The 12,618-nt window shown below is 40.6% G+C and overlaps 1 protein-coding gene across 4 annotated transcripts in view; it reads right to left on the bottom strand.

The window, feature by feature from the left end:
* Nucleotides 1-12,618, bottom strand: part of ARID2 (AT-rich interaction domain 2) — a 111,233-nt gene that overhangs the window by 20,585 nt on the left and 78,030 nt on the right. For all 4 annotated transcript variants that reach the window (XM_073651839.1, XM_073651841.1, XM_073651840.1 and 1 more), the window contains exons 9-14: nucleotides 11,960-12,056; nucleotides 11,671-11,880; nucleotides 11,289-11,456; nucleotides 10,940-11,018; nucleotides 594-728; nucleotides 2-168 (exon numbers count right to left, since the gene is read on the bottom strand). In XM_073651839.1, the coding sequence (XP_073507940.1) occupies nucleotides 2-168; nucleotides 594-728; nucleotides 10,940-11,018; nucleotides 11,289-11,456; nucleotides 11,671-11,880; nucleotides 11,960-12,056 (856 nt within the window). The remainder of the gene's footprint in view (nucleotide 1; nucleotides 169-593; nucleotides 729-10,939; nucleotides 11,019-11,288; nucleotides 11,457-11,670; nucleotides 11,881-11,959; nucleotides 12,057-12,618) is intronic.

The raw sequence follows: 12,618 nt of genomic DNA, 5'->3' as shown, positions 1-12,618 counted from the left end.
CCTCCTGCATTTGTGTCCACAGATACATTAGAAGTTGGTTGCTGCTGATAGTACATCTGAATTGGAAGTGGTAAGGTCCTTCGTTTCACACCAGACACATGAATATGAGCCTGTCCATTATTGCTTGCATCTTCTACTTTCTTGATGTTGTAGTTTGGGAATACAGATCTGTAAAAACAGTGTATACTATCAAGCACAATTTCTGCAATCTGTGTTTCCTTACAACATCCTGGGTCAGTCCCGGTCACTTTTTAGTATAACATAGTTACAAATGGATATTCCACTTACATAGTGGCAATAATGTGGGAAGGACAAGAGTATAAATGTAAAGTAAAATTATATTCATGGAAAGAACAAAATAAACACAAACATACCCACTTCACTAAAAAGCTATTCTATCTATAGTTGGCATATTGATGGACATTCACCTTTTGACATTTTGTTATTTATTTTAAAATCTGCTGTGCGTACATTTTGAAATTCCTAGAAAAATGTATTTTATTTTTACTAAAGACTCTGCTATTATTGTTTTGAGGAATAGTATCTATATCTTACAATATGACACACAAAAAATCAAGAGCAAGTTGTCGTACCGTAGACATTTGTAGAATCCAGATGAAGTTAGAATGCCACCTCTAGCCAATTTACTACAAGTTGATAGATATTCAGAATACATATCTGATCTTGCCACTGAAGAATCTGGATTCACTTCAAAATGCGCATTCAACCTGCAGGAAAGACACAATACAACACATTTAAATTAAAGTTTAATGGGAATGTCTCAAGACTGTTCACCACCCATTCCCGTAGAGTAGACTGCATTTGTCTACTGACACTTTTCTGAATGACAACGCTCATACATTACAGTGGCCAGAAAGGAAACACACCCTGCAGTATTTTTAACCAATGTAAAAAGGCTCATTTTTATTTTATATATTTTTATTTACATTATGATGCTTTAAAGTTTTCTTTTTTTCAAATCAGTCTTTCTAAGTTTCTTCATTTCTTTCCTTTACATGGAGTCAAAGTTATAATTATTTTATTTACAGCGGAAGATTTATAATTTTTACTTAGATATGTTCTGAAGTTCAAAAACATGTTGTGGGTAGTTAGCGGACACTATTACGTAATTCAGTAAGGTTTCATTTAGACATCTGTTTTTCACTTACGTGTTCTATCCATGAAAAACACAGAAAGAACACGTATGCATTATCGTCTATGAGGCTGTTCGTGTATCTGAGAAAAAAAAAAATCACAGAAACCTGTTCAATTTTGTTCCCGAGTCACGGATCACAATCGACCATCATACAAGTCTATGGGTGTGTGAAAATCACGTACAGCACATACTGCCATCTGTGTGCTGTCCGCTTTTAACCTTGCAATGGGTAAGCGAAGCTTTGCAATTGTATATAAATGTTTCTTTATACTGATGAAACACTCGTGGTAAAAACTGAAACACTGACCAAACACTGCTGAAAATCAGACCCAAAACTGATTAAATCCTTTTTTTCATACCAAAAACATTATCTATGTATGAATGAGGCCTCATGCTAGGTGCATCTCACTAAATTAGAATATCATCAAAAAGTTAATTTATTTCAGTTCTTCAATACAAAAAGTGAAACTCATATTACACTGTGTGCAGAATTATTAGGCAAGTTGTATTTTAGAGGATTATTTTTATTATTGATCAACAACTATATTCTCAATCAACCCAAAAGACTCAAATATCCAAGCTTAATATTTTTGGAAGTTGGAGTGTTTTTTTTTAGATTTGGCTATCTTAGGAGGATATCTGTTTGTGCAGGTAACTATTACTGTGCAGAATCATTAGGCAACTTAATAAAAACCAAATATAATCCCATCTCACTTGTTTATTTTCACCAGGTAAACCAATATCAGTGCACAAAAGTTAGAAATAAACATTTCTGACATGCAAAAACAAAAACGCAAAAAATTAGCGATCAATATATAGCCACCTTTCTTTATGATGACACTCAACAGCCTTCCATCCATAGATTCTGTCAGTTGCTTGATCTGTTTTCAATCAACATTACGTGCAGCAGCCACAACAGCCTCCCAGACACTGTTCCGAGAGGTGTACTGTTTTCCCTCCCTGTTGATCTCACATTTTTTAATGGACCACAGGTTCTCTATGGGATTCAGATATGGTGAACAAGGGGGCCATGTCATCATTTTTTCTTCTTTTAGACCTTTACTGGCCAGCCACGCTGTGGAGTAGTTGGATGCATGTGATGGAGCATTGTCCTGCATGAAAATTATGTTTTTCTTGAACGATACAGACTTCTTCCTGTACCACTGCTTGAAGAAGTTGTCTTCCAGAAATTGGCAGTAGGGAGTTGAGCTTCACTCCATCCTCAACCCGAAAAGGTCCAACAACTTCATCTTTGATGATACCAGCCCATACCAGTACCCCACACCTCCACCTTGCTGGCGTCTGTTTCGGAGTGGAGTTCTCTGCCCTTTACTGATCCAGCCTCTGGCCCATCCATCTGGCCCATCAAGAGTCACTCATTTCATCAGTCCATAAAACCTTTGAAAAATCAGTCTTAAGATATTTCTTGGCCCATTCTTGACGGTTTATCTTATGTTCCTTGTTCAAAGGTGGTCGTTTTTCAGCCTTCCTTACCTTGGCCATATCCCTGAGTATCGCACACCTTGTGCTTTTTGATACTCCAGTAACGTTGCAGCTTTGAAATATGGCAAAACTGGTGGCGAATGGCATCTTGGCAGCTTCACGCTTGATTTTGCTCAATTCATGGGCAGTTATTTTGCGCCTGTTTTGGCCAACAAGCTTCTTGCGACCCTGTTGGCTATTTGCCATGAAACGCTTGATTGTTCGGTGATCACGCTTCAAAAGTTTGGAAATTTCAAGACTGCTGCATCCATCTGCAAGACATCTCTCAATTTTGGACTTTTCAGAGCCCGTCAAATGTCTCTTCTGACCCATTTTGCCAAAGGAAAGGAAGTTGCCTAATAATTAAGCACACCTTATATAGGGTGTTGATGTCATTGGTCAACACCCCTCCTCATTACACAGATGCACATCACCAGATTTACTTAATTGGTAGTTGGCTCTCAAGCCTATGCAGCTTGGAGTAGGACGACATGTATAAAAAGTATCACGTGATCAAAATACTCATTTGCCTAATAATACTGCACCCAGTGTATATAGAGTCAATACAGAGTGATCTATTTCAAGTGTTTATTTCTGTTAATGTTGATGATTATGGCTGACAGCCAATGAAAACACAAAAGTCATCTCAGTAAATTAGAATACTTTATAACACCAGCTTGAAAAAGGTTTTTAAAATCCAAATTGTTGGCCTACTGAAATGTATTTTCAGCAAATGCACTCAATACTTGGTCGGGGCTCCTTTTGCATCAATGTGGCGTGGCATGGAGGCGATCAGCCTGTGGCACTGCTGAGGTGTTATGGAAGCCCAGGTTGCTTTGATAGCAGCCTTCAGCTCGTCTGCATTGTTGGGTCTGGTGTCTCTCATCTTTCTCTTGACAATACCCCATAGATCCTCTATGTGGTTAAGGTCAGGGGAGTTTGCTGGCCAATCAAGCACAGTGATACTGTTGTTTTTAAACCAGGTATTGGTACTTTTGGCAGTGTGGACAGGTGCCAAGTCCTGCTGGAAAATGACATTTCCATCTTCAAAAAACTTGTCGACAGAGGGAAGTATGACGTTTTCTAAAATGTCCTGGTAGACGGCTGCGCTGACTTTGGTCTTCATAAAACACAGTGGACCTACACCAGCAGATGACATGGCTCCCCAAACCATCACTGATTGTGGAAACTTCACACTAGACCTCAAGCAGCTTGGATTGTGGCCTCTCCACTCTTCCTGCAGACTCTGGGACTTTGATTTCCAAATGAAAATTGGAACTCTGGGACCTTGTGGAGTATGTCAATGACTACCTTCTGGACATCTGTCAAGTCAGCAGTCTTCCCTATAATTGTGGAGCCTACTGAAACAGACTAATGGACCTTTTTAAACGCTTAGGAAACCTTTGCAGGTGTTTTTTTGTTAATTATTGTAATTTACTGAGATAATGACTTTTGTGTTTTCATTGGCTGTAAGCCATAATCATCAACATTAACAGAAATAAACACTTGAAATAGATCACTCTGTAATGACTCTATATCAGTGTTTCCCAAACCCCATCCTCACGGCCCCCCACAGGTCATGTTTTCAGGATCTCCTTAGTATTGCACAGGTGTGAGAATTCCTGATGCCTTGATGATACTTCAATCACCTGTGTAATACTAAGGAGATCCTGAAAACATGACCTGTGGGGGGCCGTGAAACACTGCTCTATATTATATAAGTTTCACTTTTTGTATTGAAGAACTGAAATAAATTAAAGAAGTTATCCAGTACCATAACTTTTTTTTCCATAAATCTTGCTATTATGTGCCACTCAAAATATCCACTGTGTTTATTTTAGCAATATTACCTTTTATCATGCTCTAGCAGCACATCCTCAGTGCTGGCTCCAGCTCTAATGGGGTTAATCAACAACTTCCTTTCTCCTGACTTCCTGTGTTCTAATACTACAAGTTTCATGATGCATTGCACTGGCCTGTAAGCCAACACCTAGCACACCCACTCCAAAACACACCCAAAGCCCTCCCTCCCCACCCTTCTCTATGTTCAATCTTCAGCATCTTATTGTGGCACATTTCAAGCACCTAGGGCTCAAACGCCAGCACCAAGGACTGCACAACCATGGTAAAGCTTTTTATCTTTTGCTTGGGAACAGCGCTAACTGTACACTGATTCCCCAGGCGACGGTACGCGTGATACTGAAGCGGCACATATATGCCACACATATATAAGGTACTGGTTTTTACAGTACTGGAAATATCAGGACGTGTGAAACAGCCCTTAAAACAAGCCATTATATGTCAATGTGGCCAGAAAAATAAGAGCGGTGTGGCTCTGGGAAGAAGGGGAGGAAAAAAAGGAAAAGAAAAGACGTAAATAGGCTTTGGTGGGAAGGTGTGAAAGAAAATTAAAAAGTTATGGTTCTTGTAATAAGTCAGGGGAAAGGAATCTGCAAAAAAATAAAATCGACCAGGAGGGACTGCTAAATATTTATATACATGTCTATCTTTTTTCTGTCTCTCTCTCGAATATTTTAAATATATATATATATATATATATATATATATATATATATATATATATATATATATACACACACACATATACACATATATATATACATATATATATACACACATATATACACACACATATATACACACACATATATACACACATATATATACACACACACACACACACACACACACACACACACACTGCTCAAAAAATAAAGGGAACACAAACAACAGAATATAACTCCAAGTAAATCAAACTTCTGTGAAATCAAACTGTCCACTTAGGAAGCAACACTGATTGACAATCAATTTCACATGCTGTTGTGCAAATGGAATAGACAATAGATGGAAATTATTGGCAATTATCAAGACACCCTCAATAAAGGAGTGGTTCTGCAGGTGGGGACCACAGACCACATCTCAGTACCAATGCTTTCTGGCTGATGTTTTGGTCACTTTTGAAAATTGGTTGTGCTTTCACACTCGTGGTAGCACGAGACGGACTCTACAACCCACAGAAGTCGCTCAGGTAGTGCAGCTCATCCAGGATGGCACATCAATGCGAGCTGTGGCAAGAAGGTTTGCTGTGTCTGTCAGGGTAGTGTCCAGAATCTGGAGGCGCTGCCAGCAGACAGGCCAGTACACCAGGAGACATGGAAGGGGCCGTAGGAGGGCAACAACCCAGCAGCAGGACCGCTACCTCCGCCTTTGTGCAAGGAGGAGCACTGCCAGAGCACTGCAAAATGACCTCCAGCAGGCCACAAATGTGCATGTGTCTGCACAAACGGTTAGAAACCGACTCCATGAGGGTGGTATGAGGGCCCGACGTCCAAAGATGGGGGTTGTGCTCACAGCCCAACACCGTGCAGAACGCTTTGCATTTGTCACAGAACACCAGGATTGGCAAAGTCGCCACTGGCGCCCTGTGCTCTTCACAGATTAAAGCAGGTTCACACTGAGCACATGTGACAGACGTGACTGAGTCTGGAGATGCCATGGAGAGCGATCTGCTGTCTGCAACATCCTTCAGCATGACCGGTTTGGCAGTGGGTCAGTAATGGTGTGGAGTGGCATTTCTTTGGAGGGCCACACAGCCCTCCATGTGCTCACGAGAGGTAGCGTGACTGCCATTAGGTACAGAGATGAGATCCTCAGACCCCTTGTGAGACCAAATGCTGGTGTGGTTGGCCATGGGCTCCTCCTAATGCAGGACAATGCCAGACCTCATGTGGCTGGAGTGTGTCAGCAGTTACTGTAAGATGATGGCATTGAAGCTATGGACTGGCCCGCCCGTTCCCAGACCTGAATCCGATTGAGCACATCTGGGACATCATGTCTCGCTCCATCCACCAACATCACGTTGCAGCACAGACTGCCCAGGAGTTGGCGGATGCTTTAGTCCAGGTTTGGGAGGAGATCCCACAGGAGACCATCCGCAACCTCATCAGGAGCATGTCCAGGCGTTGTAGGGAGGTCATACAGGCACGTGGAGGCCACACACAATACTGACCCTCATTTTGACTTGTTTTAAGGACATGATATCAAAGTTGGATCAGCCTGTAGTGTGTTTTTCCACTTTAATTTTGGGGGTGGCTCCAAATCCAGGCCTCCATTGGTTTATAAATTTGATTTCCATTGATGATTTTTGTGTGATTTTGTTGTCAGCACGTTCAACTTTGTACAGAACAAAGTATTCAATGAGAATATTTCATTCATTCAGATCTAGGATGTGTTATTTGAGTGTTCCCTTTATTTTTTTGAGCAGTGTATACATACACACACACACACACGTGTGTAGACATGTATCTTAATTAAAAAATATATATCAAAACTAAAATCAAGTAATAGATTAATAAAATATATAAACATACTCAAAATGTACTGCTTTTACAGACGTATAAGGAGATAAAAAATATATGGCAATATTTCTAATACATGCATTTAGAAATGATATATACACATACATACGCACCCGCGCATGAACACAAACGCATGCAAGCACATGCGCACACACACGCATGCAAGCATGAGCACGCATGAATACACAAACACATGCATGCAAGCACGAGCACGCACATGCATACTCATGAACAAGCACGCACACATGAACACAAACACGCAAGCGCATGAACACAAGCATGCAAGCACATACACTCACACGCATGAACAGACGCATACATGAACAAACATGCATGCACGAACATACATACATTAACACAAGCACAAGCATGAGCGCGCACACGCATGAACACAAACGCAAGCATTTAAAAAAAAAAAAAAAAATCAGTATGTACCCATTTACATACCTTAATAGCGCTGTAAGCTATAACTTCTGGGAAAATCACTGTTAACTCTAATTATACCAAGAGCCTGGACGTATTGGTTTTACAGCACTTTTTTCTTTTTTATATAGCCATCATTGCCACCTCCCATATGTACCTGCCCCTGTACTATAATATAACCGAGCTGTGTACACTAAAGCTATTGCTGCTGATATACTGTACATGATTGGCTGGCCTGAGCCACATGATTGCGGGGCTCTGCCAATGAATGCGGAGATGGAGAGGAGAGAAATGCTGTAATGTGCACGCTCCATACTGAGTCGGAACTTGACGTGACATCACCGGATATTAGCGGCGGCGGCAGCCTGGGGATCACGTGACCTGGACTGAGCCGCAGGGATAGCGCCGCTCACAGGGGAATACGAAAACACAAAGTACTTGAAAAAATACTTATCCTAAAGGTATAAATTGATGTGCGCACTATACAATGTAGTGGACAACCCCTTTAACTTTTTGATGATATTCTAATTTAGTGAGATGCACCTGTATTTTAGGAATAGCATTTTTCTTTTTCATCACAGCAGCAAAACAATTTAAATCTCTTGACAGATAGTAACAAGATATACTTAATAATCTCCATCATTTGGACAGAAGGAAATAGCACAGCATGCTGCAATATTTGTTGTGGCATTTTTCATGCCGTCTGCCACAGAGACCTGTAGCCGAGCTGCCAATGCGGATGTGAAAAAAAAAGGCTAAAAACACTGACGAGTGGGTCTAGCAGGTTCCTATGAAAATCTAATAAATCTTTTCTTTTTGCTTACATTTTCTTCACAATAAAAAGATCGTAAGCAAAAAAATTTCTGATAAACATACCTCATTGTTACAAATTGTTAGTCCTCCCTATTAAAACTGTCCCCCAAATGTGAGCAGTCTCCTAGGCATTACCCTGAAATTCTGTGGCCCATAAATCCCTGTACATGGTAGACTTTTCTACATAACTCTCCTTGCTGTTCCTGAGAGATTAAGCAATTAAACAGTGTTGATATAAGTGTCTGATCACCAGTGGACCCACCAGTGGGTGCTCATAGCTTAGGACAGTGGGGGTGGTGTGCCCTGTTTAAATTCAGCAGTGAAGCTGCATGTGCACTGCTTCTCCATAAATTGTCTATGGAACTGACAAAAATAGCCATTTATGTGCACTTATTGATTTAGTCATATGAATGGGGCTTGTAGAAATCTATGTGCTTGCAGCCAAAATAATCCCACTCAGATATGTGAAATGGATTTTCAGCTGCAAAGACTTCAAAGAATTCACACTAAGGCTATGTGCCCACGATGCAGAAATGCTCCGGATTTTTTCCTGAGCGTTTCTGCATCTCCCTGGCAGAAAAAAACGCATGCGGATTGTACATGTGGATTGTACATGCGTTTTCCTGCCAGGGACATGCGGATGTGAAGTGTTCTTCACTTGCATTTCCGCATGCGGATTGACAAGCGCTTTCCAAGCGATTTTAGCATCACTTGGAAAGTGCTTGTCAACTTGGTCACACTATATAAATCCATGCAACCGGCATGAATATATAGTAGTGTGACCCGGGAGAAAGTCAAAAAAATCAAAAAATAAATATATACTTACCCTCCGATGGCCCGCGCTGTCTTGCTTCACCGTCCCGGCTGCCGGCAGAGGTAGACTGAAGGACCTGCCGACGTCAGCGTCGCGTGACCCGTCACATGTCTCTTGATGTCAGAGCAGGTCCTTCAGTACATCGCGAACTGCCGGCAAGCAAAGAGGAGCGCACCGCGGGCCGCCAGAAGGTAAGTATAATATTTATTTTTTATTTTATTCTTTTTTTTTTTTTTTTTTTTTTTTTTTTACAGTTTTCTATGGTACCCGGGTCCGGAGGAGAGTCTCCTCTTCTCTAGACCTGGGTACCATCCGCACATTAGAACGCATGGAATGCGCATCTACATATACAGTGATGCGTAATCCATGCGGTCTAATGCAAGTCATTGGCGGTGAAAACGCAGTACTTCCGCAAAATAATTGGTAGTGCTGCGTTTTTTTTCTGCAATGATAATCCGCAGCGGAAATTTCCACAGCATGTGCACAGCACATGTGGATTATCATTGGGGGACATGGCAGGCCTTCTACCGTGCGTTTTTTAAGCGTTTTTGCCGCTGCGGAAACGCTTAAAAAACACATCGTGGGCACACAGACTAAGGCCACGGCCCCACTATCAGTATTTGGTCAGTATTTTTTCTCAGGAGTGGGAGCAAAAACCAGGAGTGGGTGATAAATGCAGAATTGGTGACTTGTTTCTATTCTACCTTTTCTCGGCTTGTTCCTCACCTGGTTTTGGCTCCCACTCCTGAGAAAAAATACTGACCGAATACTGATAGAGGGGCCGTGGCCTAGGCCTGGGCTACAATGAAACTTTTTGTAGTGCTTTGGATTGATTTTTAACTATTTAGTGGCAGCTGCAATCCACCCAATTGAATACTACTTAATGGATTGCTTTGGACTGCAGCTATAGCAGTAGCCTACACAAAGTTTGTGTCGCCTAGGACTAAGGTTACCAGATTTATCAGTAGCCTACACAAAGTTTGTGTCGCCTAGGACTAAGGTTACCAGATTTATCAAAAACCCAACACATTTTTTGCAGCCATATAGACTGAGAACCTTTGCTATGGTATAAACAAAATGGCTGACTGATATTTAAAGGGATTGTCCACCTTTAGGGACAATTTTTTTTTTATTTAAATGCATGCATTTGCGGCTACAATCATATTTGCAAATCAGGTTTCATTAAAAATGTTGCACCAATTTTCTTACAGGCTCTGTTTCCCTTTGATGTGGTCATAAATCACCTGAGAGGGGATCAGAAAAAAAAAAAAAAATAATCTCCCTGTCAGATCATAATAGCAGGTGGACAATTAATACTCAGTTAACCCACTCTGCAGACAGCAATAGACAGTATTAGGCCACGGCCCCACTATCAGTATTTGGTCAGTATTTTTTCTCAGGAGTGGGAGCCAGAACCGGGAGTGGGTGATAAATGCAGAATTGGTGACTTGTTTCTATTATACCTTTTCTCTGATTGTTCCTCACCTGCTTTTGGCTCCCACTCCTGAGAAAAAATACTGACCAAATACGGATAGTGGGGACGTAGCTTAACACAAATGGTATTTAGCCCAAAATACATATATTTAAGTAATTAAAAACAAATTTAAGATTTTTCAGCCCTACATTGCACTGAATTGACTTAACACCAGTAACATAGGGTGATCAATGAGTAGAACAGGCTGCCACGAGAGGTGGTGAGTTCCCCTTCAATGGACGTCTTCAAACAGAGGCAGTACAGACATCTGTCTGAGATGGTTTAGTGAATCCTGCTTTGAGCAGGGGGTTGGACACGATGACCCAGGAGGTCCCCTCCAACTCTACCATTCTATGATTCTATGATACACTGCATTTTTACAGAGGGCTTGCACTCACCATTGACATCCAAACTTTTCACTGTCTATTTCCACAATACCAGGAGGTGGCACAGCATGTGCATTAACTGGTCTGGAAGCTGAAAAAATAACAAAATGATGCATTATCTGTATAAAGTGTCTACTTACAGCACAGTAGTCCTACAAGTCCTGGACCACTAAGTGTGATGTCTTTATAATAAGCAGATGTGGTATGCTATACAGAATGAGTTTATAGAACTAAATGGATGCCACATATCAGAACATATATGAAGACTTAACCTAATTATATGCTTAAGTTTGAAATAAGACCTTTATAAAATCAAACTAATTACCACCTTACACAAAAAGGTAAAATATTCAATTCTAACCTGGAGCAGGGTTAGCATTAACAGAAGGGTTAACATGCTCTACTGCTTGAGGACGAATCTCAGAAACCACTTGATGACTAGAGCTCTGATGTTCAATAAGCTTCACTGCTGTTAGAGCATCAGGTCCAAACATTTGGATGTCCATAGAAATAAGACACACCAATGTATCTACAAAAAAAAAAAGACTACAATATTGAAATTTATGACCATACAAGCAGAATTTACCATCAAAATATAGTATTCACTGCATAAAAGCAAGCTACCACTGTACCAATTTTGATCTAGTGAAGCACCACATTTTCTTTCTTATGCGTGAACTTTGTTTTATGTAACATAATGCACACTAGCATATATAACCATATAAAATGTAGACATATTTTACCTATGCTTCGCTCTACATTTGCTATCTTCACACAAGCTACTTCTCCCAGTTCTGTAAGCATGTAGAGCACCTCAAGAGTGGAGATTACAAGTAGTACATCCGGGAGAGTAAGATGACACATGATTTCCTTGTAGCTGTCCTGATCCACATACTCACATATAAGAACTCCATTATCTTCAGCCTTACATAAATTACCTAAGATTTCCATGCCTTGTGAAGAAAAAAAAAAAAGTCTTAGACACATCAAATAACATAAGTTATAACAAATAAGTATGATTAAAAGGTTTACCTCTCATTTTTAAAAATCTATCCCGTGACATTAGGCATTTGGTTATGGTGTGGAACATTAGGTGAGTGGTTTTGAAATCAACAGGATCTAACTGAAGCTGTAGAGGAAAGACAAATAAAAGGGGTTGTTCTGCTGCATAGACCAAATAGAAATGCCTTTCAACGAATATCACAGCAGCTAATATCATTATAATTATTATACACACACAAAAAGGTTCACCATGCTTGTGACCAGTGGTGCTGTTATTTCAGTATTCACCCTTGCTTTCTGATGATTCTTACACACGTTTCTAGGAATAAGTTACTACATTGCGGCCATTGAACTAAGAGTGGCCATACACTTCAGACGGCTGTTGGTTCGGGCCAACGGTTATTCCTCCTGACCCCCATACACATGGGCTATACTTAGCATCATGTGTCCTCAACGGGGAGAGGGGAAAAAAATCTGCTGCCAGACAACTCGGCCTGTGACTTATACCCTGTGAGATCATATCAGGCATGCCCCATATACATAAAACTGTCAGCAATCTTCTAATGTTTGTGGCCACATATTTACATCAGCACTTCTCTTCTGTATGCACTTTCATCAAGCAAAACTATACATCTATACCAGGCTTAAATTGTTATTCTTGCTAAGCTTGTTATTGTTTTCTTATGTAT

The sequence above is a fragment of the Phyllobates terribilis genome, unplaced genomic scaffold (genome assembly GCF_046119375.1).
Source record: "Phyllobates terribilis strain yellow unplaced genomic scaffold, ASM4611937v1 Scaffold_11__3_contigs__length_659146591, whole genome shotgun sequence".
In the NCBI taxonomy this organism is placed as follows: Eukaryota; Metazoa; Chordata; class Amphibia; order Anura; family Dendrobatidae; genus Phyllobates; species Phyllobates terribilis.
The sequence above is the reverse complement of the archived record's forward strand: the minus strand, read 5'-3'. Positions and strand labels throughout refer to the sequence as shown.